This window comes from Numenius arquata, chromosome 2 (assembly GCF_964106895.1).
Source record: "Numenius arquata chromosome 2, bNumArq3.hap1.1, whole genome shotgun sequence".
NCBI classification, from domain to species: Eukaryota; Metazoa; Chordata; class Aves; order Charadriiformes; family Scolopacidae; genus Numenius; species Numenius arquata.
Window position 1 is genome coordinate 115,494,312 of NC_133577.1, and position 25,417 is coordinate 115,519,728.

General features: G+C 43.5%; 1 protein-coding gene across 1 annotated transcript in view; it reads left to right on the forward strand.

Annotated features, from left to right (window-relative positions):
- CELSR1 (cadherin EGF LAG seven-pass G-type receptor 1) overlaps window positions 1-25,417 on the forward strand; it is a 170,339-nt gene that overhangs the window by 129,280 nt on the left and 15,642 nt on the right. The window contains exons 9-25 of the mRNA XM_074166519.1: window positions 722-888; window positions 2,296-2,481; window positions 2,815-2,928; window positions 3,257-3,431; window positions 4,141-4,282; window positions 5,960-6,080; window positions 7,316-7,499; window positions 8,331-8,432; window positions 10,315-10,409; window positions 10,731-10,940; window positions 13,017-13,200; window positions 15,549-15,692; window positions 16,876-17,077; window positions 17,416-17,583; window positions 19,987-20,113; window positions 20,529-20,729; window positions 24,738-24,912. Of these exons, the coding sequence (XP_074022620.1) occupies window positions 722-888; window positions 2,296-2,481; window positions 2,815-2,928; window positions 3,257-3,431; window positions 4,141-4,282; window positions 5,960-6,080; window positions 7,316-7,499; window positions 8,331-8,432; window positions 10,315-10,409; window positions 10,731-10,940; window positions 13,017-13,200; window positions 15,549-15,692; window positions 16,876-17,077; window positions 17,416-17,583; window positions 19,987-20,113; window positions 20,529-20,729; window positions 24,738-24,912 (2,697 nt within the window). The remainder of the gene's footprint in view (window positions 1-721; window positions 889-2,295; window positions 2,482-2,814; window positions 2,929-3,256; window positions 3,432-4,140; window positions 4,283-5,959; window positions 6,081-7,315; window positions 7,500-8,330; window positions 8,433-10,314; window positions 10,410-10,730; window positions 10,941-13,016; window positions 13,201-15,548; window positions 15,693-16,875; window positions 17,078-17,415; window positions 17,584-19,986; window positions 20,114-20,528; window positions 20,730-24,737; window positions 24,913-25,417) is intronic.

Genomic DNA, 25,417 nt, shown 5'->3' on the forward strand with positions numbered 1-25,417 from the left:
AACTATTTTAAAAGCCCGAAGAGTGGGTGTTACCCTGTTTTCCATCAGCGAAGTGCTTTCCATTGAGGGCTGTCATCAGTGTCTCCCTGTAGGAGCTGTGTTGGTGCAGGGTGAGAGAGGAGGGCAACTCTTCAGCTGTCACCTCGAGATATTTAAGGCAGATGATTTGGGCAATTCCACACAAGGTTTCTCCCTGTGAAAAGGCTGCGTAGCTGAGACAGCTGAATAATCTGACCCTGGAGTATTTATAATTAATTATATTTCCTGTTGCCTCCCAGCCTTTTCCTCGGTGTTTAATCTGTTAATTAGAAGTAGGTAATCAAGGATATGTTGAAAACATCTGCAGCAAGTGTTGCCCTCACTTCCTGCTCTGTCTACCCGCCCAGCAGCAGAATTCTATCAGTAGAGATCCTGAGCTTACCTTTCTAGGAAGGTCTCTCACCTGTGTAATGCCATAGCAGTGTGGAGGTGCTGCCTTTGACTGCAGGCACGGAGACAAGGTGCCTCCCCCACAACGAGGGAAAGTTGCGAATTTGCAGTATTATCAGCTGCTTCATAGCAACTCCCCTAGGCCAGCTCTTACTCTGTAGTAGATTAAAAATAGGTCAGTGGAAGAGGGTCTAGCTACCGTGCATCATCACTGCAACACAGCGTTGTTTACTTCTCTTAACATTTGTCCTGAAGGATGTCAACTGTTTCTCTCCTGTCTTTTGATTTACAGCAATGCCTTCTCCCCAGCGTTTCAGTGGTGAAAGCATTCTCATCTGGAGTGACCTTGATATTACCATCTCTGTGCCATGGTACATTGGGCTGATGTTCAGAACCCGGAAAGTCAATGGCATGTTAATGCAAGCCAATGCTGGGACTGCATCCAAGATCAACATTCAGGTAAAATTGTGGCTGCCTTTGGTTAGAAAAGAATTAAGAAATTCTCCCCCATCCGTGGATATGGCCACATGAACTACATAGCTTCATCCACCCAGCTAAATGCACATTAATAAATACAAATCAGCGACCTGGATGAGGGGACTGAGTGTATCCTCAGCAAGTTTGCTGATGACACCAAACTGGGAGGGGTGGCTGACACCCCAGAGGGCCGTGCTACCATCCAGCGAGACCTGGACAGGCTGGAGAGCTGGGCAAGGAAGAACCTCATGAGGTTCAACAGGGAAAAGTGTAGGGTCCTGCACCTGGGGAAGAAGAATGTTAGGCACCAATACAGGTTAGGTGTGGACCTGCTGGAGTCAAGTTCTGAAGAGAAAGATCTGGGGGTCCTGGTAGACAGAAAAATGACAATGAGCAAGCAGTGTGCTCTTGTGGCCAGGAAAGCCAATGGAATCCTGGGCTGCATAGGGAAGAGTGTGGCTAGTAGGTCGAGGGAAGTCATTCTCCCCCTCTACTCTGCACTGGTGAGGCCACAACTGGAATACTGCATCCAGTTCTGGGCTCCCCAATTCAAGAGGGATAGGGAACTACTGGAAAGAGTCCAGCGAAGGGCAACGAGGATGATTCAAGGATTGGAGCATCTCCCTTATGAAGAAAGGCTGAGAGAGCTGGGACTCTTTAGCCTGGAGAAGAGAAGGCTGAGGGGAGACCTTATCAATGCTTATAAGTATCTGAAGGGTGGGTTGAAGGAGGAGGGAGCCAGACTCTTTTCAGTGGTTGCCAGTGAGAGGATGAGGGGCAATGGGCACAAGCTGGAACATTGGAGGTTCCACTCAAATATGAGAAGAAACTTCTTTACGGTGAGGGTGACAGAGCCCTGGAACAGGCTGCCCAGGGAGGTTGTGGAGTCCCCTTCTCTGGAGATTTTCAACACCCGCCTGGATGCAGTCCTGAGTAACACGCTCTGACATGCTCTGGGCAATCCTGCTTCAGCAGGGGAGTTGGACTAGATGATCTTTATGGTCCCTTCCAACTCTAAAAATTCAGTGAAATTCAGTGAAATTATTTTGTTTCAGGCTTTTACAGAGATCAAAAGATCAATTATCATTGTAAAATTCAGATTCATTGCTTTAAGGTTATTTTTTTTTTAAAACAGGAGTAGTAGTGTGGATTAATACAGATGCAAAAAATTTATCTCTTGATTGTTTTGGGGTTTTTTTGTCAGTAGGGTAAGTTAGCCTGAATGTCCAAAGTTATGCGAGGAGTTATTGCATGTGTTCCCTTCTTTACTGTTTGGGCTTTTTTTCCTTTTGGGTTGTCTTAGGAAACATTATTACCTTGCCCTCTACCCCCTTCTGCATCAAATACACATATGTAGCAAAAAAAAGACATGATTTTTTTTTTCAACAGATACTGAACAACTATGTGCAGTTTGAAGTGTACAGTGGCCTGAGCCAGGTTGCTAGTTTGAAGATGAGCCAGTCACGAGTCAGTGATGGGGAATGGCATCATTTATTAATAGAGCTGAAGAGTGCTAAAGATGGTAAAGACATCAAGTACCTTGCTGTCATGTCCTTGGACTACGGGATGTACCAGGTATGGCAGCATCATAACTTTGCCACTAAGCACTACAGAAATGTTTTTAGGAGAAAGTAGGATAAAGGATTGTGGACAAATACTTATGCTGTGACCCATGTTCTGTAGTGATTTGTGCCTAATGAAGTTATATTAATTTATTAAGCCTAATGATAAGATATCTTATGAAGAAGTCTGTAAAAAGCCACATTCAGATGTCTAGCTCCTCACTGCTTCGATATTTTTTCTGTCATCTGCTGTCAGCTACTGCTTGACTCAATCACCATAGAAAGTAGGCTGGCTGTGTCACAGGGGACGATAGCACTTCTTATCGACTGTCCTTTTCCTCAACAGAGCACTGTGCAAATTGGAAATCAACTACCTGGGCTGAAAATGAAAAGCATCATTGTGGGAGGTGTTTCTGGAGACCAAGTCTCTGTTCAGCAGGGATTTTATGGCTGTATGCAGGTATGAAATGGAAGGTGTAGCAACAAACTTTGAACTTCTAAGAAAGTACCCATGTGGAAATGAGGGGGTTTTCTTTTTCATCCATCCCTGAACATTTCTGTTTCTTCCATCAAAATATCTAGGAATTGAAATATTAAGGTCCACCCACTTTTCCAGGTATAAGTCTGGTCTCACAGGGGAGAAACATTTGAAAAAAAAATCTGGGTTTGGCTCATCAGGTGATGCTTCTTTAAAATGTAGCCGCGTGGATTAATGGAAGTAGTGAAACACATAGTACTGTATTCTGAATGAAGAGTCTAATTTAAAAATAATTGTCTTCTGTCACCAGGGAGTAAGAATGGGAGAGACATCTACAAATACAGCTACACTCAACATGAAACAGGCTATCAAGATCAACGTGAAGGAGGGTTGTGAAGTGGATAACCCCTGTGATTCCAACCCATGCCCCCAGCACAGCTACTGCAGTGATGACTGGGACAGCTACTCCTGTGTCTGCGACCCAGGTAATCCAGTGACCATCCCGTGCACTCATCCGGGAGCTGGATCGCATCTTCATGTGCTTATCAGAAGAAGAGCAGGAGCAGCATGCCTGCAAAGTGCTCATCTTATGATTCTTCGTCTTCCAATCAGTATTATCTTTCTCAAGCCTTACTGTAGCACCCTTGAAACTGCAGTCATGGGCTAAGGATCATTTGTTCTGTGAAAGACAGTCTGTGGTCCAAAGGATTCTTTCCTTGCACCTCCCCTTTTCTTTTTGACTGTTTTCTTTTCCTTTTTTTTCCTTTTTCTTTCACAGCCTTTTCTGCTGTTGGATTTCAGTCTCACACCCTGCATCCTAATCGGGATACTTTGAATGTTTTCTCTGTTTTGGTGCATGTAGCCAGCACATGCTGTCAGCACCCAGCACAGTCACCTCCCATACGCGCAGGGAGAGAATACAAAACTATGTGTAACACATGCCCTGAATATAAAACTGGGAACCAAAGGCACAAGGGTGCCTCAAGCATGTTAACAGACTGTCAAAAAGAGCAGACCACTATCTTTTTTGCTGAGAGGGAAAAGAGTACCTTCTTTCTGACAGTATCTCAGGGGGAATCTACTGATTATTGAAGATGTGTTATTAGTGTATAGGCTTAAAATAGATGGTCTTTTGGAGACATGCAAATCGTAAATTACAACGGTTGCTGTAATTTTATGACCTTGTCTCCCCAGGGTACTTCGGGAGAGACTGTGTTGATGTATGTAACTTGAACCCATGTGAGCATGTCTCCACGTGCGTGCACAAACCTAGCTCATCCCATGGCTACACCTGCGAATGTGGACAAAGCTACTATGGACAGTACTGCGAGAGCAAGTAAGAGAATTATTTTGGTTCTTGGTTTCTTGATCCCTCCAGGTACCTCTTCTCCTAAGGCAACAGTCCTCCCACTTCCTTTTCTGCTTTGGTTAGCTTTCCTATTACAATTTAAGTGTTCATAGTCGTTGGTATTTGCAGGCTCTGTGCCCTTTGGCACTCCTGAGCTCTCTTCCCAGAGACCAGGTAAACTTCCATATACTCAGGGATCACTTTGCTTTAGCAACAGCTGAGGGGCTTGACCAGCTGTGCTGAATCTGACCTCTACCTTGTGGTGGGCTTGGCCTGAGTTTGCTCTGTGTCTCTCCTCCAGCTCCCCCAGCACACACACAGAGCAATGCAGCCAGTTAGGTGGCCTGCAGCCAGATAAAATGGCTTGGCAGTTTGGGTCCAGTCCCTGGGTTGGCAAAAAGCCATCCCTTCTGGGCAGTCTGGGAGGCCTATGTCCTACAGAGCTCTGTGGGAGAAACGTGCCGATTCCCTCGACACTGGCTTCCTGGTCTCAGATAAGCATTCAGCAACCAGCCTTGTCCCAGAGACAGCACTTTGATTTACTGTAATATGGGCCATTCATGATGTGCAAATGAAGTGCATTTGTCTGCCCATTTAGGAATAGTTCATGTGATGTTTCCTTCCCTTTGAAAACCACAAGCTTCTTCCTCTGCCTTTTGTTGTGTGGGCTTGCAAATGTTGGCTGTGCTGTTGCCAGATTCATCTTTCATTCCTCTGGATTAGCGATGGAGAGACGTTGTCCCTTGTCATTATCTGCTGACATCATGTCAAGTGCAGCATTGTGGTTTTTCATTTTATAAAGCATGGCAGTACAAACCTGGCAATTACCGTAAACAAAATTCGATGTGGTCTCTGAAACAGACGGCAAACAGCTTTTCTTTCCTAAAATGAGCAGCAGGGAGGGGATTCCTTGTGCATTGTGCTGATCGCAGACTCGGCAGTGTCATTCTTCAGGCTGTTGCTTGATGAAGACTTCCAGCTAGCAGAGACCCTGCTCACTGCCCTGGCCCCTTCCCAGAGCTCTCCTTGCCAGCACTAGTGTTGGGGTATTTGTGGGACAAACCTGCTCAGAAGTTCACCCAGCAGAAAAAGAACCAGTGAAAACAAGTGTTGTTCTTCAGCAGGGATGGCTTTTGGGTCGATGCACAGCTTCCGACTATCTGTGCTGCTCCACTCGTAGTCTGAACCAAAGCTGTCACCCTTCCCTCTTCCATGTCCCCAACCACGTGTCCTCCTCCTCCTCCCCTGTTGCAGACCAGGTCTTTTCAGACCCTGTGGTGAGCTGGCTGAGAAAGCCAGGTTGGCTGAAAGTAGTGACTTTTCTTCATAGGGTGAGCTTGCAGCCAGCTCTGCACTTGAGCCAACATCCCTGCAGGTTGGACAAGCACTGCTGCCCACAACAGGGGTGGGACAGGAACCCGCAGGGGTGGGAGGTGGGATGGAAGGTGTTGGGGAGCTGTATCCCGAGGCTGTTTGGTTTTTTTTTTTTTTTATTACAGTTTATATATATTTATATACGTATTGAGTCTTGGCTGCTGCAAGTATCTCAACATTACACTCTATTAGCTGGTGGAGTTGAGCGCAGATTTGGGCCAAAGCTCTTTTTTCCCAGCTTTTAAGAGGAAGCTTAAAAGAACTTTATTTCGTTGTGATATTCTTTTATAGGATTGACCTGCCTTGTCCCAGAGGCTGGTGGGGAAATCCCATCTGTGGTCCATGTAATTGTGAGACTAGCAAAGGGTTTGATTCTGATTGCAATAAGACCAATGGAGAATGCCACTGTAAGGTAAGCAAGAAAAACCCGTCTTCAGTCAAAATTTCTTTAGTTTAAAAAATAACTATGCCACTAATAACCACAACAAGTGAGTACCCGAGACAAAGTACGCACGGTTGTGCTTTGTATCACATATATGCAGTGCAGTGTTGTTAATCTTTACCTAAAACATTTTGCTGGCACCGCCCTCCACAAAATCATACTGTGTGGCTCTTATCTTATTTGTGTTTGGGAAGCAAAACTGAGGGATGAAAGCCTGGCTCTGATCTCTCTGAAGTGCAGCCCGGTTTATCGGGGGAGATCAGGCCTGGGTGCAGAGGAGTGCTGGTGGTGTTTTGTGTATCACAAGTGAGTAATAGCCATGAAACAGCTCGGGCCAGCTGGGCGAAGCTCTCCCCTCTGCAACGGGTCAGCAAAAGGCATAGCAGCTGGAGGGAGGTAAATAAAGGAGAGGCGAAACACAGTCCTCGGTGCCAGCTCTGTCTAGTTGAAGAGGAATTTGCCATGGACAGGCAGGGACAGACGGGGGACGCTGGAGGGGAGGCGCCTCCCTCCTGAAGGTTTTTCAAAGGGCTTCTCACAATAGGTTTTACAATAGGCTTGAATTACATCAGCGGAGCTGCGCCTGTGCAGACCGGCGGCAGCGAATCTGGCCCCGAACTCTTTTCCTAAATGCCAGCAGGACACACAGCAACTGTTGCACTAAATAGAGTCAGTGGGGTGCCAGCACCACGCTCTTGTGTAACCACGTAACGCCTCAGATCAAAAGCGTTTACAGATGCGATCTGAATACGTGAGCAGTGATTGCTCTCCTCCCTGTACGTGAGACAAATGGACAGTGCGGGAAGGTTCCTCTCTGGCTTGCCCATGCCGTACAAGAGTGGAATTGCAAAGCAGAAAAAAAAATGCAAATCCTTCAAGAATATGTTTGCTGGGTACTGGCAGCAAGTACACGAGGAGTAACGTGGTCCTTCTGCCCCCACTGTAACTAGTGGTCCAAAACGTGGGTCTCCGTGGCACAGGGCAGTCCAGCCACCTCCCCAGCACTCAGCTCTCTGCATCGCCAGGGCTAACACAGCACACCTCCCGTAGCTATTACATTTTCCGTTAATAGTTATATCATTATTATCCTGTGCTTTGCAAAATCAGCCCTTTTATGATGCACATGCTGCTAGAGCAGGACTTCAGAAAAGCAAGACGTGGAATACAAGTCAAATACCTCATGTCTGTCGTTTTGGTTTTTCTAGGCAAATTACTACAGGCCCCAGAGCAGCGACACCTGCTACCCCTGCGACTGCTTCCCCTCCGGCTCCCACACGCGCGCCTGCGACATGGAGACGGGACAGTGCCCTTGCAAACCGGGCGTCATAGGGCGGCAGTGCAACCGCTGCGACAACCCCTTTGCTGAAGTGACCGGGAAGGGCTGTGAAGGTACCCTCCGTGTCCAGCGAGCCCTGCTGGTCAGCCAGGCGGTAGCTGCAGGGTCAGAGCCGCCGGCAGTGGGGAGACAGGGGGTGCAGGGCGGTGGGTGTTCAGCTGCATCCTGAGGCAGTGGTGAGCCCGGCCGGGTGGCTCCAGCAGGGGCAATGGGAGCTGCAGCAGCCTAAACCTGCACCCCTCCTCCTGAGTCTGTGCCAAGAAGCCTCACAGGGGCTGGGGAAAAAGAAAAAAGCTCATATTTCTTTAATTTTCATCAAATGGAAATATAGGTAGCTTACCGGGGGGTGGGGCAGGGAGCAAAATACTAATCCTAATTTTAGTTGAAACCCAAGTTCGTCTGGCAGTGCGGTGTTGTATTGCTGTGCTGCAGCTGAAGAGGCTGCTGCCCACAGCGGCTGTGCCGTGCGCCTGGTGCCCTCTCCCTTTCTTCCCCGTCTTGCCCATCCTGCCTTTCCTCTCACCCACCCACCCACCCACTCTCCTCCTGTGATCAGCACAAAGCTGCTGCAGCCAGCCATCTCCCCACAGCGTGTGGGTGAAATGAAGGAGAAACGTTTTCCCACAAGAAAGGAGCAGGCAGAGATAGGCAGAGCCAAAATCCAGAGCCCCATAATCATCCTAGCTCTCCTCTGCCTGTACCTGTCTGCCCGCGCTGCTGGATAAGGAGCAGCTGATGGGTTACAGCTTGGAAGGCACTGCAGAGGGCAGGTATCCTGGCGGGGCTTGGGAATTTCGGGAAGTCCTTTAGGCAGGTTGAAATATCTCCGTCTTGTGATTTTTATCTTGTCGGAAAAATTGCATCAGTTCTTTTTCTGCTTTCAGTAATTTATAATGGCTGTCCCAAAGCTTTCGAGGCTGGTATTTGGTGGCCACAGACCAAGTTTGGCCAGCCAGCTGCTGTGCCATGTCCTAAGGGATCAGTGGGTAAGTTCCCTGGGTAAAACATTAACTACTTTATCTACATGCCTGCTTGAAGGGGAAAAAAAAGAGAAAAAAAATGTGTACATAAGTAATGGCATTAATTCATTGGGTCTAGAAATTACAGCATAGCGCATGCATATCACAAGCAGAAAAATTTAGCTAGCTGAAACTCAAAGGCCTTTAAAATATATTTGGGATAGTAACAATAAATAAATACAAAAGTGCAGCAGATAAGCACACATGAAAAACAGAAATTCTGTATCTGCATTTTCAAAAAGGCACAGTCCCATTTTCTGTTTCCTCTATTAAGCAATTCTTACAGATGTAACTTTTAGTTTCTAGTGACTTGTTCATGTTCTTTAGCGATACAGCTCCTCTGAGCAAAGATAAAATGAGGAAAATCATTTTTGTGATGATTGGTTTAATAGTTTTGCAGGCTACTAAAGCTAAGACTTAGAACAGAACTTGCGTTTTTCCACCCAACATCTTTTCTCTAACCCAGAAGTCAGACAGCTGAGAAACGCATTTGATAAAGCACGGGAGCTGTGTTGTTTTGTACAGCAAGCAAACAACAACCTGCTTTTTCATGTGTGTCCCTGAAAACATTTACAAGATTTTTTGCAAACGGAGTTCACAATCTTTTCCGAAGGCTGTTCTGTGGGAAATGAGACCTCTGTCTCATTTCTGGGCCTGGTAACTCTGCTGCAGGCACTTCTCAGGCTGAATGAGTTAAAAATGGTTACGTGACTTCCCCAAATATTACTGGGGGGAGGTCACTGCCGGTAGGTGTGCGGAAGATCTGTAGTCAAGCTTCTGTTCTGAGGATTTTAGGAGATAGAATTATTTATTTTTTTTTAAGTGAAGAATATTTACATTATTAAACAGTATAAAGTTGAATTAAAATAAGTTTTCTGCGCTGTTCTTGTCATTGACCCCAGTGGCTCTTCTAGCAAACAGGCTAGCAGGCAAGGGCACTTAATGGAATTGCACATTTTAAGTGAATTTTACAGAACATTCAAAAGTTAGCTTTATAATAATGAATAATCAGACTAAGAAGCTGAGGCTTAGTTGTATTCACCTAGCCATGGAAGAGAAGTAATATAATTAGATATTGTTCACTGAATTTCACTGAATTTTTTTAGAGTTGGAAGGGACCATATAGATCATCTAGTCCATCTAGTTAGATTAATTATAATTCTGATTTAGATATTAGTAGTTAAATAGCTTAGACACATGCAATGTGTTATGTGCAAGTTAACTAGCACAATCTAAATTTTGAATTTGATAACTTGCAATTCACTGTGAAGGATCCACAGCTGAGAATCACATTTTAAAATGGTTTGACAAATAGTACAAAATACTAAATTAAGCAGTAAGCTGCTCATAGACCATTCAGAAGTGGCAAAAGGCAATGACACATGTTGGCTGAAGTGTTTTCCACATGCAATGTGTGAAGATGCCAGCATGTTTTGACATGAAGACAGCATTTATCCAGGAGGTCTTCCTATGTAGGCTAATTGCACAGAAATATGAGCAGGAATATGTTTTCAGAAATATTTAGGAAGTGCACAGTCTTTCTCATATTTGCTATACATGAATGACTGAATTCATTTGAGAACGTCAGGGCAGTGAGGCTGAGAGTGGTTAGGCAGATCTTGAAGCTTGCCTAACTTTTCTTTAAAGCTTGGGGAAAACCATTCATGAAGATCAGTAGTCTGACTTTTCTCAGAGAGGAATCCCAGTTTGGAAAGCGAAATACACGCATAGCTCTAAGAAACTTGAAAATGTAGGAAATCTGAAGGTCTAGGATATTTGAAATGTATGAAGATTTACCCAGTACAGTTCAAAACATTTCTGTTTACGGTTAACGCTTTGTTTCCTTCAGGAAATGCAGTTCGCCATTGTAACATTGAAAAGGGTTGGCTGCCTCCTGAGCTTTTCAACTGCACCACCAACACTTTTGTGGATCTAAAAATCATGGTAAGCTGTCTTTTCTCAGTTTTGCCTTTATTTTATAAAAGATCATCAGTTCAGATTCCGGTTTGATATCCCTGCACTCCATCTTTTGACTGAGTCCTTGAACCCTCTCGTTTCCCATCAGGACCCTTGTGTTTTTCTGTCTCTCAATTACATTTTCCATTAAATTGTACTGTCCACCCGTTCTCAAGGCAAATATCATTTTGATCAAGCAACTCCTTTGTGCCGCAAATCCCTAAATGATGATTGTCTTTGTAACTAGAGTGAAAAAAAAAAAAAAAGATACATCAGTGGGTTTTTTCTACCTTCTTGTCTCTGACTCAGAATGAGAAGTTAAACCACAATGAGACCAAGTTGGATGGAGACAAAACCATACGGATCGCGAGAGCGCTGCAGAATGCCACCAAATACACACACAACTTGTATGGCAATGATGTGAGGACAGCTTACCAGATGATGATCCGGGTCCTCCAGTATGAGAGCCAGCAGCAAGGGTTTGACTTGGCAGCCACGAGGGACGTGGAATTCAATGAAGTAAGAGAGACACTATATACTGTGCCAAGCCCTTACGGTTCCCTGCAAAAGTTTTATGGCAATGGATAATTACATTTGTCTTTGACCAAAGTGGAGCGATTATCATGTAATTGTTTAATATTTTTCACAAATGAGTCAGTCTTCTCAATTTAGAATGGGAAGTTGGTTATACATGTGCATATGCACACGTAATATATATCATCATAGTAACAACCAAAAGCAAAAATTCCCCAAATGAAAAAAAAATCAAGTTGATGTGTTATTCCTGGATAAAATAGCTTTGTGAACTATATTCAGTTTTGTTGAAAAACGTGCCTAATGTGATCATTTTCATTTAAATGTGCAGTGAACAAACTTTGAGCCAGTTACTGACTCTGAAGGTTTCCTGTAATTCAGTTTGGAAACACTTGAGTCACTTTTATTAAAGAGTTGGTACATTGAAAGACACTCCATAGTGTACTGATATTTTAAGTTATGCAGGCACATACAAAAATGCGTGCCAGAGGGCTTCTGATAGTCAAAGAATTCATGAAAGACCCAGTTATTACCAAAGACCTGACCGGGTCTAGAGGACAAACTGTAGCAGTCTTCCCTTTTTGGGGGAAACACATAGTTGTGGTGGGAAATGTGGGATGTGGAGGAAGTTGGGAGTTTTTTGTGGTCTGAAAATGTGAAGGTTGCATGACCTATGTCAGGCTGGTAGAGCTCTCCCCATTGCTGCGGGGAACTGCTGTCCACGCTTGCCAATGCTATTTCCAAGACCCCAACTGTATCACAGCGCAGAGTCAAAGCTAAAACATCCTGCTGGACCTGTACTAGCAGAGCCCAGAGCTTGGGCACCAGTGTAAGGATGCTGGAACAAGCCTCCGTGGGCCAAGAATGGCCTCCGTGCTGGCCAAAGGTGGTCTGGCTCCCTTTGAAGGTGTGCTGTACCCAGCTCACTGCTCACAGTACTTCAGAAGGACCAGCCCAGTCAGGCAGACTTTGGGGTGGAGACCCTGTGCAAGGACAAGCTGCACCAGGAGAGGACATCCCTGGTGAGGTGGGACCAGCAGGAAATGTGGCTGAGAAAATTCCTCGGTGTCTTGGGTTGTATAGTCAAGAGAAAGTGGGGAACTTCTGAAACATTTCACATTTTAGATGCACCAAATGTTAAGAGATTCAGTTTTTCTTTTCGTAAGGAGACACTGCTGACAAACTTGTACCTGCGGGCAATGAAGTGAAAGAATTCCCCCATCCTTGAGATGGAACTTTGTTTTTATCATGTTTTGTTAAGTAAAAATAAGAACAATAAGCAAAAAAAAAAAAAAAAAAAAGGTTTGGAAACCTCTGCTTTAATTTATTATTCTCTGCACTTGGCACTGAAACTCATACAGATGATGTTTTCAAGAACTCCCTAGATATTTTTAGGATAGGTCAGGAATTTGAAAACTGAGTGAACCTCATGAGAAAAAGGAGGTAACATCTTAGGCTGAGGGAGCACAAGGGGAGCAGGAATTTATTATTTTATGGTCTCAGGTAGGAGCCTGAAAAATAGATAATAAAAAAACATAAATAACATTCACAAACATCAAGGAGGCCTCGTACCAAGTACAGCATGTGTCTCCTGCGTTCCTGGAGAAACGTGTAGTGCTTCTTACCCTAGATAAAGGTAGTCATACTGGCAGCCTCTTTTATCTCAGATACACACTCGCAACCTCAGACAATACGTAGAGAATATAGCGTCTTCCCTGTCTGCTTCTAAATGAAACCTAAATATTTGCCTTGGCTATTTTAAAGCCTAAGGTGATTAATTCCTACCATCATTTATGCAAATTTTGCCTTAGTTAGGAATTAGGTTTTGACACAACAAGGTAGTTCATATGTACACCAAGATTAAAAAGGGATTTGCTTTATGTAACAAAAAAGAAACCTCAGGGTGAGTAACTGGTGTGCATATTTTCATATAGCTGCAGTAGAACATGCCTGCATTAAAATATTTCATTACACACTCACCTGAGGCAGTAATGCCAATCATTTTCAGTATTCCTCACTTGAAACCCAGCGTTTTGTTTGCTTCATAATTCTGTTCCTCAGAATGTTATCAAAGTGGGTAGTGCTCTACTGGACCCCAGCAATAAGGAGCACTGGGAGCAAATTCAGCGAACGGAGGGTGGCACCGCTCACCTGCTCAGGCACTATGAGGAATATTTCAACAATGTGGCCCAGAACATGAAGAAAACCTACATGAGACCTTTTGTCATTGTTGCCACTAACATGAGTGAGTATCTGTGTTGAAAACTCCCATTTTGTATTAGAGCTTTAAAAATGTACTGGATAGAGGTGCTGGCTACTTGTTTTAGTTGTACCCACTGAGAAACAGCATGCATGGATTTTCTAATCTAATCAGCACATTTATTTCAAGGCAATTGAGCCTTGATCCATATCTCTCAGTTGCCGTGGGGGGCTCCTGAGAGATCTGTTTTCCCTCTGGGCCATGCCACTGCTCTGTGTGGCATTTTGTTGCAGCCACGGTAGTGTACAGATAGTAGGAAGGACAAAGTTTGGAAGTAAAGGTAATGCCTTTTGAGACCACCTAGTATAGTTGAATGCAGTAGATCACGTTTTTGAAAGAATCACACCACCACCAAAACGATCATCTGAAGAATTACTTACAGACAGTACAAAAAAACCCAACACCTACTATTGATCACATCCCTCTGATTTTCACGTGCCTTCCTAGCCTGGGGCCTATCCAGAAAATCATCGTCTGTAGAAATTCCTGTGCTGAAAGGTGTTTTCTCAGAATCACCCATCCAAACCTTCAAACACCCTCCCAGCCTTGCAAAACCCATCATCAGAGCAAAACCCTCCCAGCCTTGCAAAACCCATCATCAGAGCAAAATCCTTGGGGTCCAAAATATCCAGAATGGGTCTAAACTGAGAAGCATCAGACATACCAAGACGCCTTCCCCACCCAACACAGTAAATGCCTGCTCTGACAAGCAAATAGCAGCTCCTGCACTTGCAGGACTGTGATGTACTTCACAGATGTCCCCGAGATACACGAGCAAGCGAAGCAGAGCAACCACAGCCTGGTTGGCCTCTTTCCCCATTTTCCCCCTGCCGTCTGTGTTACATTTTTTTCCCTTGGTACCAACAGTCTGAGCTGATGGGGTGTTGGTGATAGCCCTGCTCTGACTGGGAGGTGAGACTGAGTTGGGTGACCTTCAGAGGTCCCTCCCAAGCAACATTGCTATCTGTTTTTTCTTTCAGAGGTGGTCTAAATTATTATCAGCCCAAACTTGTACTTAGCTTTTCAAGCTGCTCCTTTTATTTCAGACCTGAAGAAGGGCTTACGTGCCCAAAAGCTTGTCTTATTTTCCCAACTACACCCTTTGGTATAAGAAGTGAATTCATCTTTCATCTTTCCTACAAACCTTGTCCTGAGAGTGCTTCATGCCCATAGTCACAGGACCATAAAAAGAGAAGACATGAGACACTCAAGCTACAAAGTTTATAAAGTCCTGCATCAACTCCAGGGGGGAAGGATTATTGTTGAACTAAGCCAAACTGAAATACTTTGATTTCTGTTTAATAAACCAAAAATGAAATATTTCCTTTTGATTCAGGACTATCAGAATCAAAATAATTTTATCTTCATACTCAGAAAAAAAAGTACGCTCAGTATTGTAACCAAACTGAACTGAGATTGAAAACAAAACCCAGAATTTCTTGCAGGTTGTAAATCCTGATTTTTTTCAACTGGCTCTTCCTGAGTAAAAAGGCGTGAGCTTGGGAGGGACAAGGCAACTCTGGCCTGAAAGGGGTCTGTTTTCTTTTGAACAGTTTTTCCAGGTGAACGTGGTGTTAATGGAGTCTCCTAATGGCTCATCTGGGAGTTATTTAGAGACTAGGAAAGGAATGGGAATTTGCAGATCTTAACTTGGATATTTCTTCATATAGAAACTTGCAGTGGATCGCAGCTTTCTGTGTAGGGTTACCCCCAGGACTTCCAACTTCTCGCTTTTATTAGAACATCTAAATTGGCACTCAATGACTTCTCTTAAATGGGAAAGTTCAAGCCAATTCAGCTGCTTTTAAATATTTTGGCAGTTAGACAACAGGCAGAGCTGCTGAGGTGAGCCAGAGAGGAACTGCTAGTGTAGAGGAAGGAGAACTGGAGGACTAAGGAGTAGTCCCAGGTAAAATCCAGGTTATTTTCTTTGCTTAGCTGACTTTGCAATTTAACAGATGTAGAAGTATATTTCTGAAGCAGCAGATTTAGCCTTCCCTACAAGAAGCAAGTCTGAAATTGGAACATGCCACTTCTATATTTCCAGTGTTGGCAGTAGTGTTTTCCTAGTATGAGATGCTGTCTTGTGAATTCCTTTCCACTGCAAAATAAAGTTATAATTTGATAAATGTAATATAATGCTGACAACTAAGCCCTTAGTTGTCATTTAAGGTTTTAATTGAGAAAATTTAAATTTGACTTTGTATTTTGGGGTTTAAATGTCTTCTCTGCCTTACGCAGATATTTTGATCTTTCAATCATGTTTCATTTTGTCACAATATCATATTTGAAAGCATTGAAGTTAATTTTATGGGAAACTTCTTTCCTCTCAGTTATTGCTGTTGACATCTTTGACAAGTCTAATTTCACGGGAGCTAGAGTACCGCGATTTCATGAGATTAAGGAAGATTATCCAAAAGATCTGGAGTCATCTGTTGTCTTCCCTGATACTTTGTTCAGACCTTCAGACAGGAAAGGTAAAACCCTTCTGCTGCCGTTCGGAGGGCACTTTTGACTCGATCCCAAGGAGCGTGATTAATCCTCGTGAAGCGGAGTGGTCCTAGGGTGAAAGCGGGGCGGCCGTCTACACAAGCGAACATTATTTCGGGCTGGAGCAGCTGTGCATACTTGTGAGGCATTTTGCCTGCCGGCAGCGGTGGGAGCAAAGGGGGGGTGTGCTGTGTAACTGGCTGTACCTGTCTGTCAGGTCTCACTCGCAGCCCCTCGAACCGCCCTGTCAGTGCGGGAGAAATGCTCTGCCTCTGTTCCCACTGGGATGGGACAGGATGGCCACCCGGAGCCTGCAGCCCCACGGCCACCTTCCCTCGGTCCCCGCAGAGATGGAAGTATCAGAGATGGAGAATCCCAATCTGGGAGCAGAGCCATGTTATTAGAACGAGGCAGCAAATAAAGTCTTGAGCTGTGCAGGGAGATGGGTGATGAGGGAGAATACATGGGGAAGTGCCTGCTTCCCAAGGTCTCTGAAGTACCTGGAGGTTGCTGAGAGGAACCTCAAGTTACCTTGGGCAAGGGAGGAGAGAGAGCATAACTCAAAGTGCAATAATTATACACATACCATGGCTGAATATCCTCCAAATGGGGAAATAGTAACACTTGTGAAAATAACACATAATAACGAATAACCTAATACATCTTTATGACTTTTTCCTCAGAAATAGGGCACCTGCTAGTATGACTTGTATCTTTTCTGTAAGGAGAAAGAATGTGAATTTTAAGAGACACTGCCAAAACTGAAAGCTCATTAGAACGACAGAATTAGCAGGGAGAAAACCCATAAGATCAATTGTTGTATTTATAACACTAGTTTTGCTATATATACAATTTAATAGCATGTATATTGTTTTAATGTTCTCTTTAGGTCATGCACAGAGTATTTATATACTTATGGGTCTTCTAGTTTAGAAATGGCTTATTTTCTAGCTAGACTAAATGGTTATTCATGGTTCAATGGTTATTTTATTATCAGCTATATAACTATGAAATGTTCTAAAATTTTATTAAAAATATCAAATATAACATTAGGAGCCTAGAGTTTCAGCAACAGTAACGTCTCTGTATCTTTGCAAAATAAAATTACCAGTTTAAATTGTAACTCTGAAGTTGTGTGGAAAGAATTTAATATTTGTGTTAATTCCATAGCAGTGCCTACAATGAAGCCTTCAAATCAAAAATTATCCTCTAAGGTGAACAGTGATGCGCTAGGCCCTGAGAGTGCTTTTGCAAAGAGAAAGAAGCGACACCCAGATGGCTCAACACATCATACTGTTGCCATGGTCATCATATACCGATCCCTGGGACACCTCCTGCCTGAAAACTATGATCCTGACCGAAGGAGCTTGAGGTAAACCTCAAACCTGTTTGTGAATTGTGCAGAACCCTTCTTCCACTTCCTCTGAGTGTGCGGGGAAGGCAGAGTTGCTTTTATCATGACCAAATGTCACCTGTGCTGCAGTTGTCACCACAGTACTGTCTCTTGTCCTCCTCTGGCATACTGTGGGAGAGTAACCACATCAGTAGTGCCAGCAGCTTTCAGAAACACAGCTGCGTGGAAGGCTGATGGTGCATCTGCTTCACTTTCCGAGTGGAAGCAACTGGAAATCTTTCATTTGCAGAACCTTACCAAATCAGTGCTTTGCATTTCAACGTGTAGATCACTGTGCATTTTTTCTCCTTTTGCAGGTTGCCAAATCGCCCTATAATTAACACACCTGTAGTGAGCACAGCCATTCACAGTGACGGGGACCTTCCTCCCAACCTGGTGGAAAAGCCCATCATAGTGGAGTACGCCATGCTGGAAACAGAGGAGAGAACGAAGCCCGTCTGTGTCTTCTGGAATCACTCCATCACGTATGTCTCCTGCTTGCTTTAGGGCTGTGCCTGGAAACTGTCTCAGTAGCAGAGAAGTTCCTCCCAGGAAGATAATTCTGGAGGAAAACCCTTTTTGCTCGGTTTACTCAACTGGCAGCTGATTCCTGCTGGAATAGAGCCATGTAATCACTTCCCATCAACATGAGAAAAATGAAAATAATCATCATCATAGCTCCTCAAACAAAGGATTAGCTATGTGGTTTCTAACAAACACAGTGCCATCATGTCTTTCTGCAGAGTTCATTTTCACTCAGCCGTAATAAATTTCACAATTTCCTTGTATTTGCTCATGCACACAGACGTATATCTGGACATGCATATTCCAACTCCAGTGCCTGAATTCATGGCTCATCAGTGGTCTCTGAGTCAGGACTCTCATTGTCCCATGCACTCTTTTTAGGAGGGCATTTCCAGTAGATGATTCAGTTCTTACGTGGGCTGCATCTTCTCCTGTTACACTCCAGTGACTATGGACAGAGTACATGGCAAGTGGTCACCAACCCTTGATGCCTCAGCCAGGGCCAGTGCAAAAAATTACAAAACCAAGTCTTCATGTTGGTAAAAAGGAGGACTGAGATTTTGCAGATGAAATTATATAAATTTTTGAATCAAAAGTCAACCCAAAGACAATTGCACTGATAAGAAGCAACTTACCTTTCCTTCCATCAGCTATCTGCTTTCATTTGTTTTAGTGAAAACCTGGAAGGAGACGAAATACCTTCTTTGGGACCTTAGACCTCTTCCAGTTGTTAGGAAGTAATCCTAATACATAAGCAGAAGATAAGCAGAGAGCATTTGACTCTCTAGGAGGGAAGTGTGAGGGAAAGATGAAATACTCTGAAAATGGCTCGTTTAGGTCTCTTGTATTCAGTAAAGTTAAAGATACAGACATATTTTTCTTGAAAATGTGAAAAATGTTAAGAACTGTATATGCTCGTAAGTGTTTTGTCGGGTTTATGGCATTGCGGAAACAGCACAGTCCTGTTGGAGATATTTCAAAAGTGTGGATAAAACAAAAGAAAATGTGTTAAGAGGTAGCTAAATGCTGTGCATGTTATGATTTCACAATATTGTAACTATTACATATATAATACAATTTTCAACCATAAAACCAGGTATATAGTGAGAGGATGATACTGCCTGCCTGGGGTAAGAGGAATAACCGTTACTTGTTTCTTAATGATCCAAAAGCTGTAGTGAACCTATGGAAAAATCCATTAAAAGGCAATATCCTGTGCTGGAAATAAAAGAGCAAACTAACCTAGGAAATGTTTGCCTCCTAGTCAAAAGCTTCAGGAGATTATATTGTTGAAAGGATAGAAGGGGCAACAAAAATCTGTTACATTAGCAATAATAATCTATTCCATTTGCCTGCATGTAAAGCAGTGTAATTACTGCTATGTACAGATAATTCTGCCAATTTATGAGGGAATGGCAAGTTATTTTTCATAAATTTTTAAACATTGTATGGGCTTGAATAACTCATTAGCTCTAAAGTGATTCATCTATTAGCTATTTGCTGGCAACTTCAATGGTATTGTTGTCTGTGTTACATCTTCCTACAGCCACAGTTAAAAAGCAGCTTTTAAACTGGATGTAATGAAAGATTTTTTTTAAAGTTAGTACTTTTCAAGAGAAAGTGATATTAAAACTGTTTAACAAGTATTTTACTGCTCAATGAAAAAGATCTCCTGTAATAGCTAATTAAAAACTCTTTCGGTAACTACAAGAGTATTTTTATTGCTCATTAATATTGATACAAAATAATTTCTGAAGTCATTGGAAGTAACCAAGGCTGCACAGGAAAGAATTTTTAAGAGAGCAGTTCCTCCCCAGTGTTAATGCAAGAGATCTTCGAATATGAAATATCATTTACTGATTTTAACCCTTTCTTGTATATGTTTTAGAGGAATGCTATAATGAAATCATATTACTGCTGAAAAATATTTCACGTAAGAGCTTTACAAGCAGGGTCTAGATCTAGGGAAATGGGGATGACTCAAAACCATGTATCTCTCTGTGGTTTTGGTATTTTTTACCTTTGTTACAGCCAGTTTGTTCTCTGAAATGACTTCCCCATATTGCTTGTGTGGTCACTGACCCAAAAGCAAATTGTTTCAGGCTTTTTTTAACTGAAAACAGATTGTTATAAAACCACAAAATTTGGCCAGAAAAGCCAGCTGTCGTATCAGAAACTACTTCAGCTGAAGGCTTTTTTAAGTTGATGATATTCTTTCAGGCAGGTGACAGGTATAAATATTTCTGTCTTGGTACTTACAGTCCTCTCTGGTTGCGGAGCAAGAGCTGCCCCGGAGAGCAATAGCAGCAGGAGGTGAGGGGAGATCAGAGGACTGCTCTCAGAAATGCCTTTTTTCCCCTCAGGATTGGCGGGACAGGTGCCTGGTCCTCCAGAGGATGTGAGCTGTTTTCCAGAAACCAGAGCCATATCGCTTGCCAGTGCAACCATATAACCAGCTTTGCTGTCCTGATGGACATTTCAAAACGAGAGGTGGGTGCTGACAGGCTCATGATTTTTGAGGGCTTTGGTTTTTGAGCGCTTTGGTTTTTCAAGGACTTGGATTCAGAGCTTGAGCTTGAGCTTTGAGCGTGACTCAGAGCATCATCAGCAGATTGATCCCGTGTTGCAGTGTGTCAGGAGTGTCTTGCCCCATGCCTGACAGCACCCGCCACTGGGTCTGCTGGAAGGAGCTTCTCACCAGGTTGGTGCACCCCTCTGGGTGCTGCCTGTACACACTCAACGTGTTGAGTGACTTAAGAGGTGGCATCGTCCACTCCTGTTGGTCCTAAAGCAAATCTGTACATTGGCTCAGTAGTAATGAAAGCATTGACATTCCGAGTAGTAGGTCTGATTGGAGGAATAGGAAGGAAAAACTCCAAGAGGTCCTGTCAATGTCTTTCTACAGAATGGGGAGGTGCTCCCTCTGAAGATCGTCACTTACACAACTGTATCCGTCTCGCTGGTGGCTTTGCTGATTACCTTCATACTGCTGGTCCTGATCCGCACACTACGTTCCAACTTGCATAGTATCCACAAAAACCTGGTGGCTGCCCTTTTCTTCTCTGAGCTCGTCTTTCTTATTGGAATCAACCAGACTGAAAACCCGGTAAGAGTTTCTCTGTGCTCATTGCTGGAGTTGTTGTCAAGCTTTAAATCAGGGGGTTCATATTGTGACTTTTACCTGCTTCCATCTGTTTCACTTTCTCTTCTTTTTTGTTTGTGCTTGGCCTCATCAGTCATTTGGAAAACATCAGAGTTTTAATATATCCTTGTGTATTTTTAGTGATTAATAGAAATTCCAGGAGATAGGACTATGTCTTATTTTCAGGGAATAAATGACAGCAGCCCTGTTGAAGGCTTATCATAGGAACTGAGCCCTGAATACTGATTTCTTCCTTCCTTTCCATCAGTATGTTTTCTGTCTTGCTTTGTCTGTTCAGTAGGAGGCTCTCCAGTTTCTTCTGCAGCAGGTACCTCACAAGCCCAAGCGGCTTCTTGTGTTGACTGGTAGGTTGTCAGCTATGTGTTGCTGATATACATGTTGCATACCCACCATGGCCATTCTGGAGAAGCCACTTGCCAGGCACAGGACAGCTTGCTACATCCAAGAATCAGTAGGAAAACTGTTGCTTTGCGCTTTGCCTTCCAGCCACAGTGATTGTTGGCTTCAGCCCATCATATCTGTTGCCAAAGCTTAGTGCAGGCACCTTCAGCATTTTGCTTGGTAAGAAACGCATACTATGAATGGACTGAATATGAGATATACACCACACATCAAGTGTGTATGTTCTGTACCTAGGACCTCATTGCTATCTTAACTGTGTAGCATTATATGTAGTATTGCTGCTAATTCTTAGTAGCACCCATCTCAAAAGTCATGGGTACCATGCAGTCAGGTAGGAGACAAGCAGGCAAGGGTTCCAGCACTGCCAAGCTTCACAGTTGCCTTTACCAGTCAGTAGACAGATGGGGGATGACATGCAATAAAAAGTATGTCCTTAAAAGATATGAATAATATTCAAAATGTTAGTGTAGGGATTATCTGAACACTCTGAGGAAAATTTATATTCTAGAAATCTTCTACTGTACATTTTTCAATCTAAATTTTGAGAGGGAAGTATAATCTTGAGATGAAAGATTTAACCACGCTGATGCCACATTGTCCAAGCAGCAGAAATGGGAGAAAATGCATACATTTAATAGGTACCATCACTGTTATGGTAAGGACACCATTGTGTCTGACCATGTAGCCTCACTTACTAAATAACTTAAGTTTAAAGTGTCACCCTGGATTCTGATACCCATTTGAGCTATAACATACATTTTAGAAAGTACCTGACCTTGACTTAGAGATTTGGTGTGATGGCAGAGTCCCTTACCTCTGTTACTGTAAGGTGACATAGTGTCTCATACCAGTTAAACATTCTGTCAGATTTTGTCAATTTTCAACTTCCAGTAACTGGGTGCTGTCAAGACCTTTTCCAAGTAAATGTGAGAGGCCTCTCTTATAAAAATTGTCTTCTCAGAAAGCCTCTGCTCAGTAGTATTTCTTTTGGAAAACTAAATAAAATTAAGCGGCTTCAATTTTTAAGATTCAGGTTATTCTGTTGCCTTTTTTCTGGGCTTTCTTCCTCCACTTTACCTTTTGGAAAATTGTGAATGCTGAACTGGACGAAGCTTTCCAGCTGGTAGTGTTGCTCCTAGTCCCATATTCTGATATTCCCCTGCACCAGGAGCTGCAGTTCCCTGCTGCCTCAGTGAGGTCTTCTGCAGTGACCTGCCCCCTGGGATACGGTCTCACATCATGTGTGACCCGTGTTGTCTTTGTTTCATAATATACGAGTTCACATATTAAAATAACTTTGCCCAAAGGAGCTCACCTTGCCAATTGATCCCCAGCACTCCATGTAACTTGACCTTTCCCATGCCTTCTTGAGCACATCACTCATTTTTCACTGGGGGGGAGTTTACACTCTTTCAGTTCTTCAACATGAATACTGAGGAGCAGGAGGCCAAGCCCACATCCCTGCAGGATCCTACCAAAAATGATGCTGTAAATGATGGCTCCTCATTTCCAGATTCCTTTCATAGTACCATGAAGCACCAAGCAAAGGTTTATAAGAGTAGTAAAACAGTTCATTACAGCAATACCACAAACACTAATGGTCGTACGTGGTGAGATTGTTCTCTTTTGCTCCTTCTCATTTTCGTGCTTTGGGCCTCATGGTGTGATCCTGTCCTGTCCTGTTACCAGGACTCAATGAAACACCCCAAACCTTTAACCCACTTACAAAGATCTTTAAGTTACAGAATATATTTCATACATCAGAAAGCCACTCCTTGCAGCCTACCTAGTCAATTTGAGAAGTTAGGAGGGCTGTAAGCCATGTCTGCTTGAGACAATTATTCATCTGTCTGTATGGAATGAGAGTTGTCTAACGAGTCATGCACTGATGAACATAAAGAGGGAAAGAATGCTGGAGCACAAATAATGCTACGCTGCTTGGCACCCAGCCTGGCTTTTATGGGTTTCTGTAAATTAACAGTCACATTTCTGGGTGAGGTTTTAATCTTTCCCTGGACTATTGATAGAAAGTGATTTATTTTCTTTCTTTTTTTCTTACCTGAGAAAGGTAATGTTCAGGGCAGCAGTCTACTCGTATGCATGTGCCAGTAGGAACAAAAAAAGCCCCGCTTGCATTGAGGGAAGAAAGGTCTTTTATTTGGTGAGCTACATTTTCGATAACACTTGGTGCTATAATGAAGCTGATGCAGTAAATGAATCCAGAAAGTTGGCGATCTTTGTGTGATTCCTTCGCTCGGCAAAGTTAAACAAGAAAACTTACATTTCTGAGAATTATACCATGAAAAAAACCACTAAAAAGTCATGCCAAAATCGGAAAGCAGGGTCAGTGCTGCACGGGAACAAAAGCATCCAAAACACAATGTAAAACATTTTGAAACAAAAATGTAATGGTTACACATAGTTCTCTGAATTCAAGCTTATCAACAGATCCTTAGTGAAATCCTTTGCTTTGCTTCTGAAAGGAGAAGGTTAATTGCAATATTTCAATTCAAGTGTCCGATGCTTGTGGTCATTCCTGTTTTCACACGTCAAACCATAAAGTTGGGAGGGAGAGCTGGTTAGCAGATATTACAGAAATGCAAGTCTGTGAAGGTCAGAAGTTTCAAGGTGGCCATTTGGTCACAAAGATGACTTCAGCTACTAGTTTGCCCACTGTAGCTGTTTCTCCTAGTCACACTAAGGACTCAGTCTCTTTGGTTTCAGCAGGTCCTTCATTTTTGCTGCTCTCAGCCTGGCAGAACTGAGTGGTCCACCTTGTACTGCTGACAGGATAAAAACCAAATCCAGACCTAGGTCTAGAAGCTCCAGATCCTCTTGTTCCTAGCCAAAGGCGTGAACTACCCAGCCAGCACTAGCCTGCTTTCTGCTTGTCCTCATGACTTCTCTGCCTGACTGCAAGTAGGACAGCCTCAAGAGGAGGGTAGAGCCAAGCATTTCTGGACCCAGAATATCTTACAGCATGGCGGTTAGGGTGGTTTTCTGCTGCGGACAAGAGGGGGTTAACCCCCCTGCTCAAGCCAGGTAGAGCCTAGAGGCCACTCTCCTGCTTTGCAGTCAAATACTTTGATTTCGACATTAGGTAAAAGGTTGATCTGTGGAGTAGGTAGTGATCTGCTTCTGGCTGCATGTTTTTAGTCCAGTGATATTGGCCACGGATCCTCCGTGACTTGTTGAAGTACAGATGTGCAAGGTCTGCAGGGTTCATCAGTGAAGGACAGAGCCGTAAGGACAAAAGAGATGGACAAAAGCACCCATGCTTGGAGGGTAAGGGCAGTGACCAAAAACATGTTGGGTTGATGAGGTAAAGCTGAACCAGACTCAGAACAGGCCACATAATTAAAAAAAAAGTAAATTTCACAATATGAGCAGCTTTTCTGAAACTCTGAAAAATTTAATTAATGTCAGTATATTTGTTCTGCCAAAACGTTTTTATTACACTTGACCTTTAGCTGCACAGAGGAGCCGGTGACTCACCAGGTTGTGATTCAGAAGAGCAACTCTAATTTCCCTGCCCTTTCCCTTCTGCAGTTTGTGTGTACCGTGATTGCCATCCTCCTGCATTATTTCTACATGAGCACCTTCGCATGGATGTTCGTGGAGCAGCTCCACATCTACCGGATGCTGACTGAAGTGAGGAACATCAACTTTGGGCACATGCGGTTCTACTACGTTGTTGGCTGGGGCATTCCTGCCATCATAACAGGTAGCTTCAACAGCTTCATTTCCCTTCCCTGACATCTTCACTGGCCAGATTCAGGAAAGTTGCCCCATCCAAGACAGCTGTGGGTGCACTCAACTGCTGCTTTCACTTCAGTGTTTTCCTGAATGAGGGCAACACCAAATCATGTCTAGCAGAAGTCAGCCAAATTTGGCAGATCTGTGTACCAAATGTCTGCTGCCCCAGCTGAAGTGATAGTGAGGGTTTTACAATAGCATAAACATAATTGCACCTAGATTAAAACAGGACTCGATAACATTGCTTGGGAATAACAGTATTTTTATTTTATTTTGCCTGTAGCCTTCAGAAATTTTCCTGCCCTGTGCTAGTACCTAAGGATATGGATACACGGTCTCCTGGGGAGGTAGCTGCAGTGGCTTCAGAGGCAACGTTGCCCACTGCCTTTCGCTGGGCATTCACGTTGCCTACCTTCCACCAGCAGTAAATGCTCCCTGAAGGGGATTTCAACAGTTCTGTTTTACTTGGCATA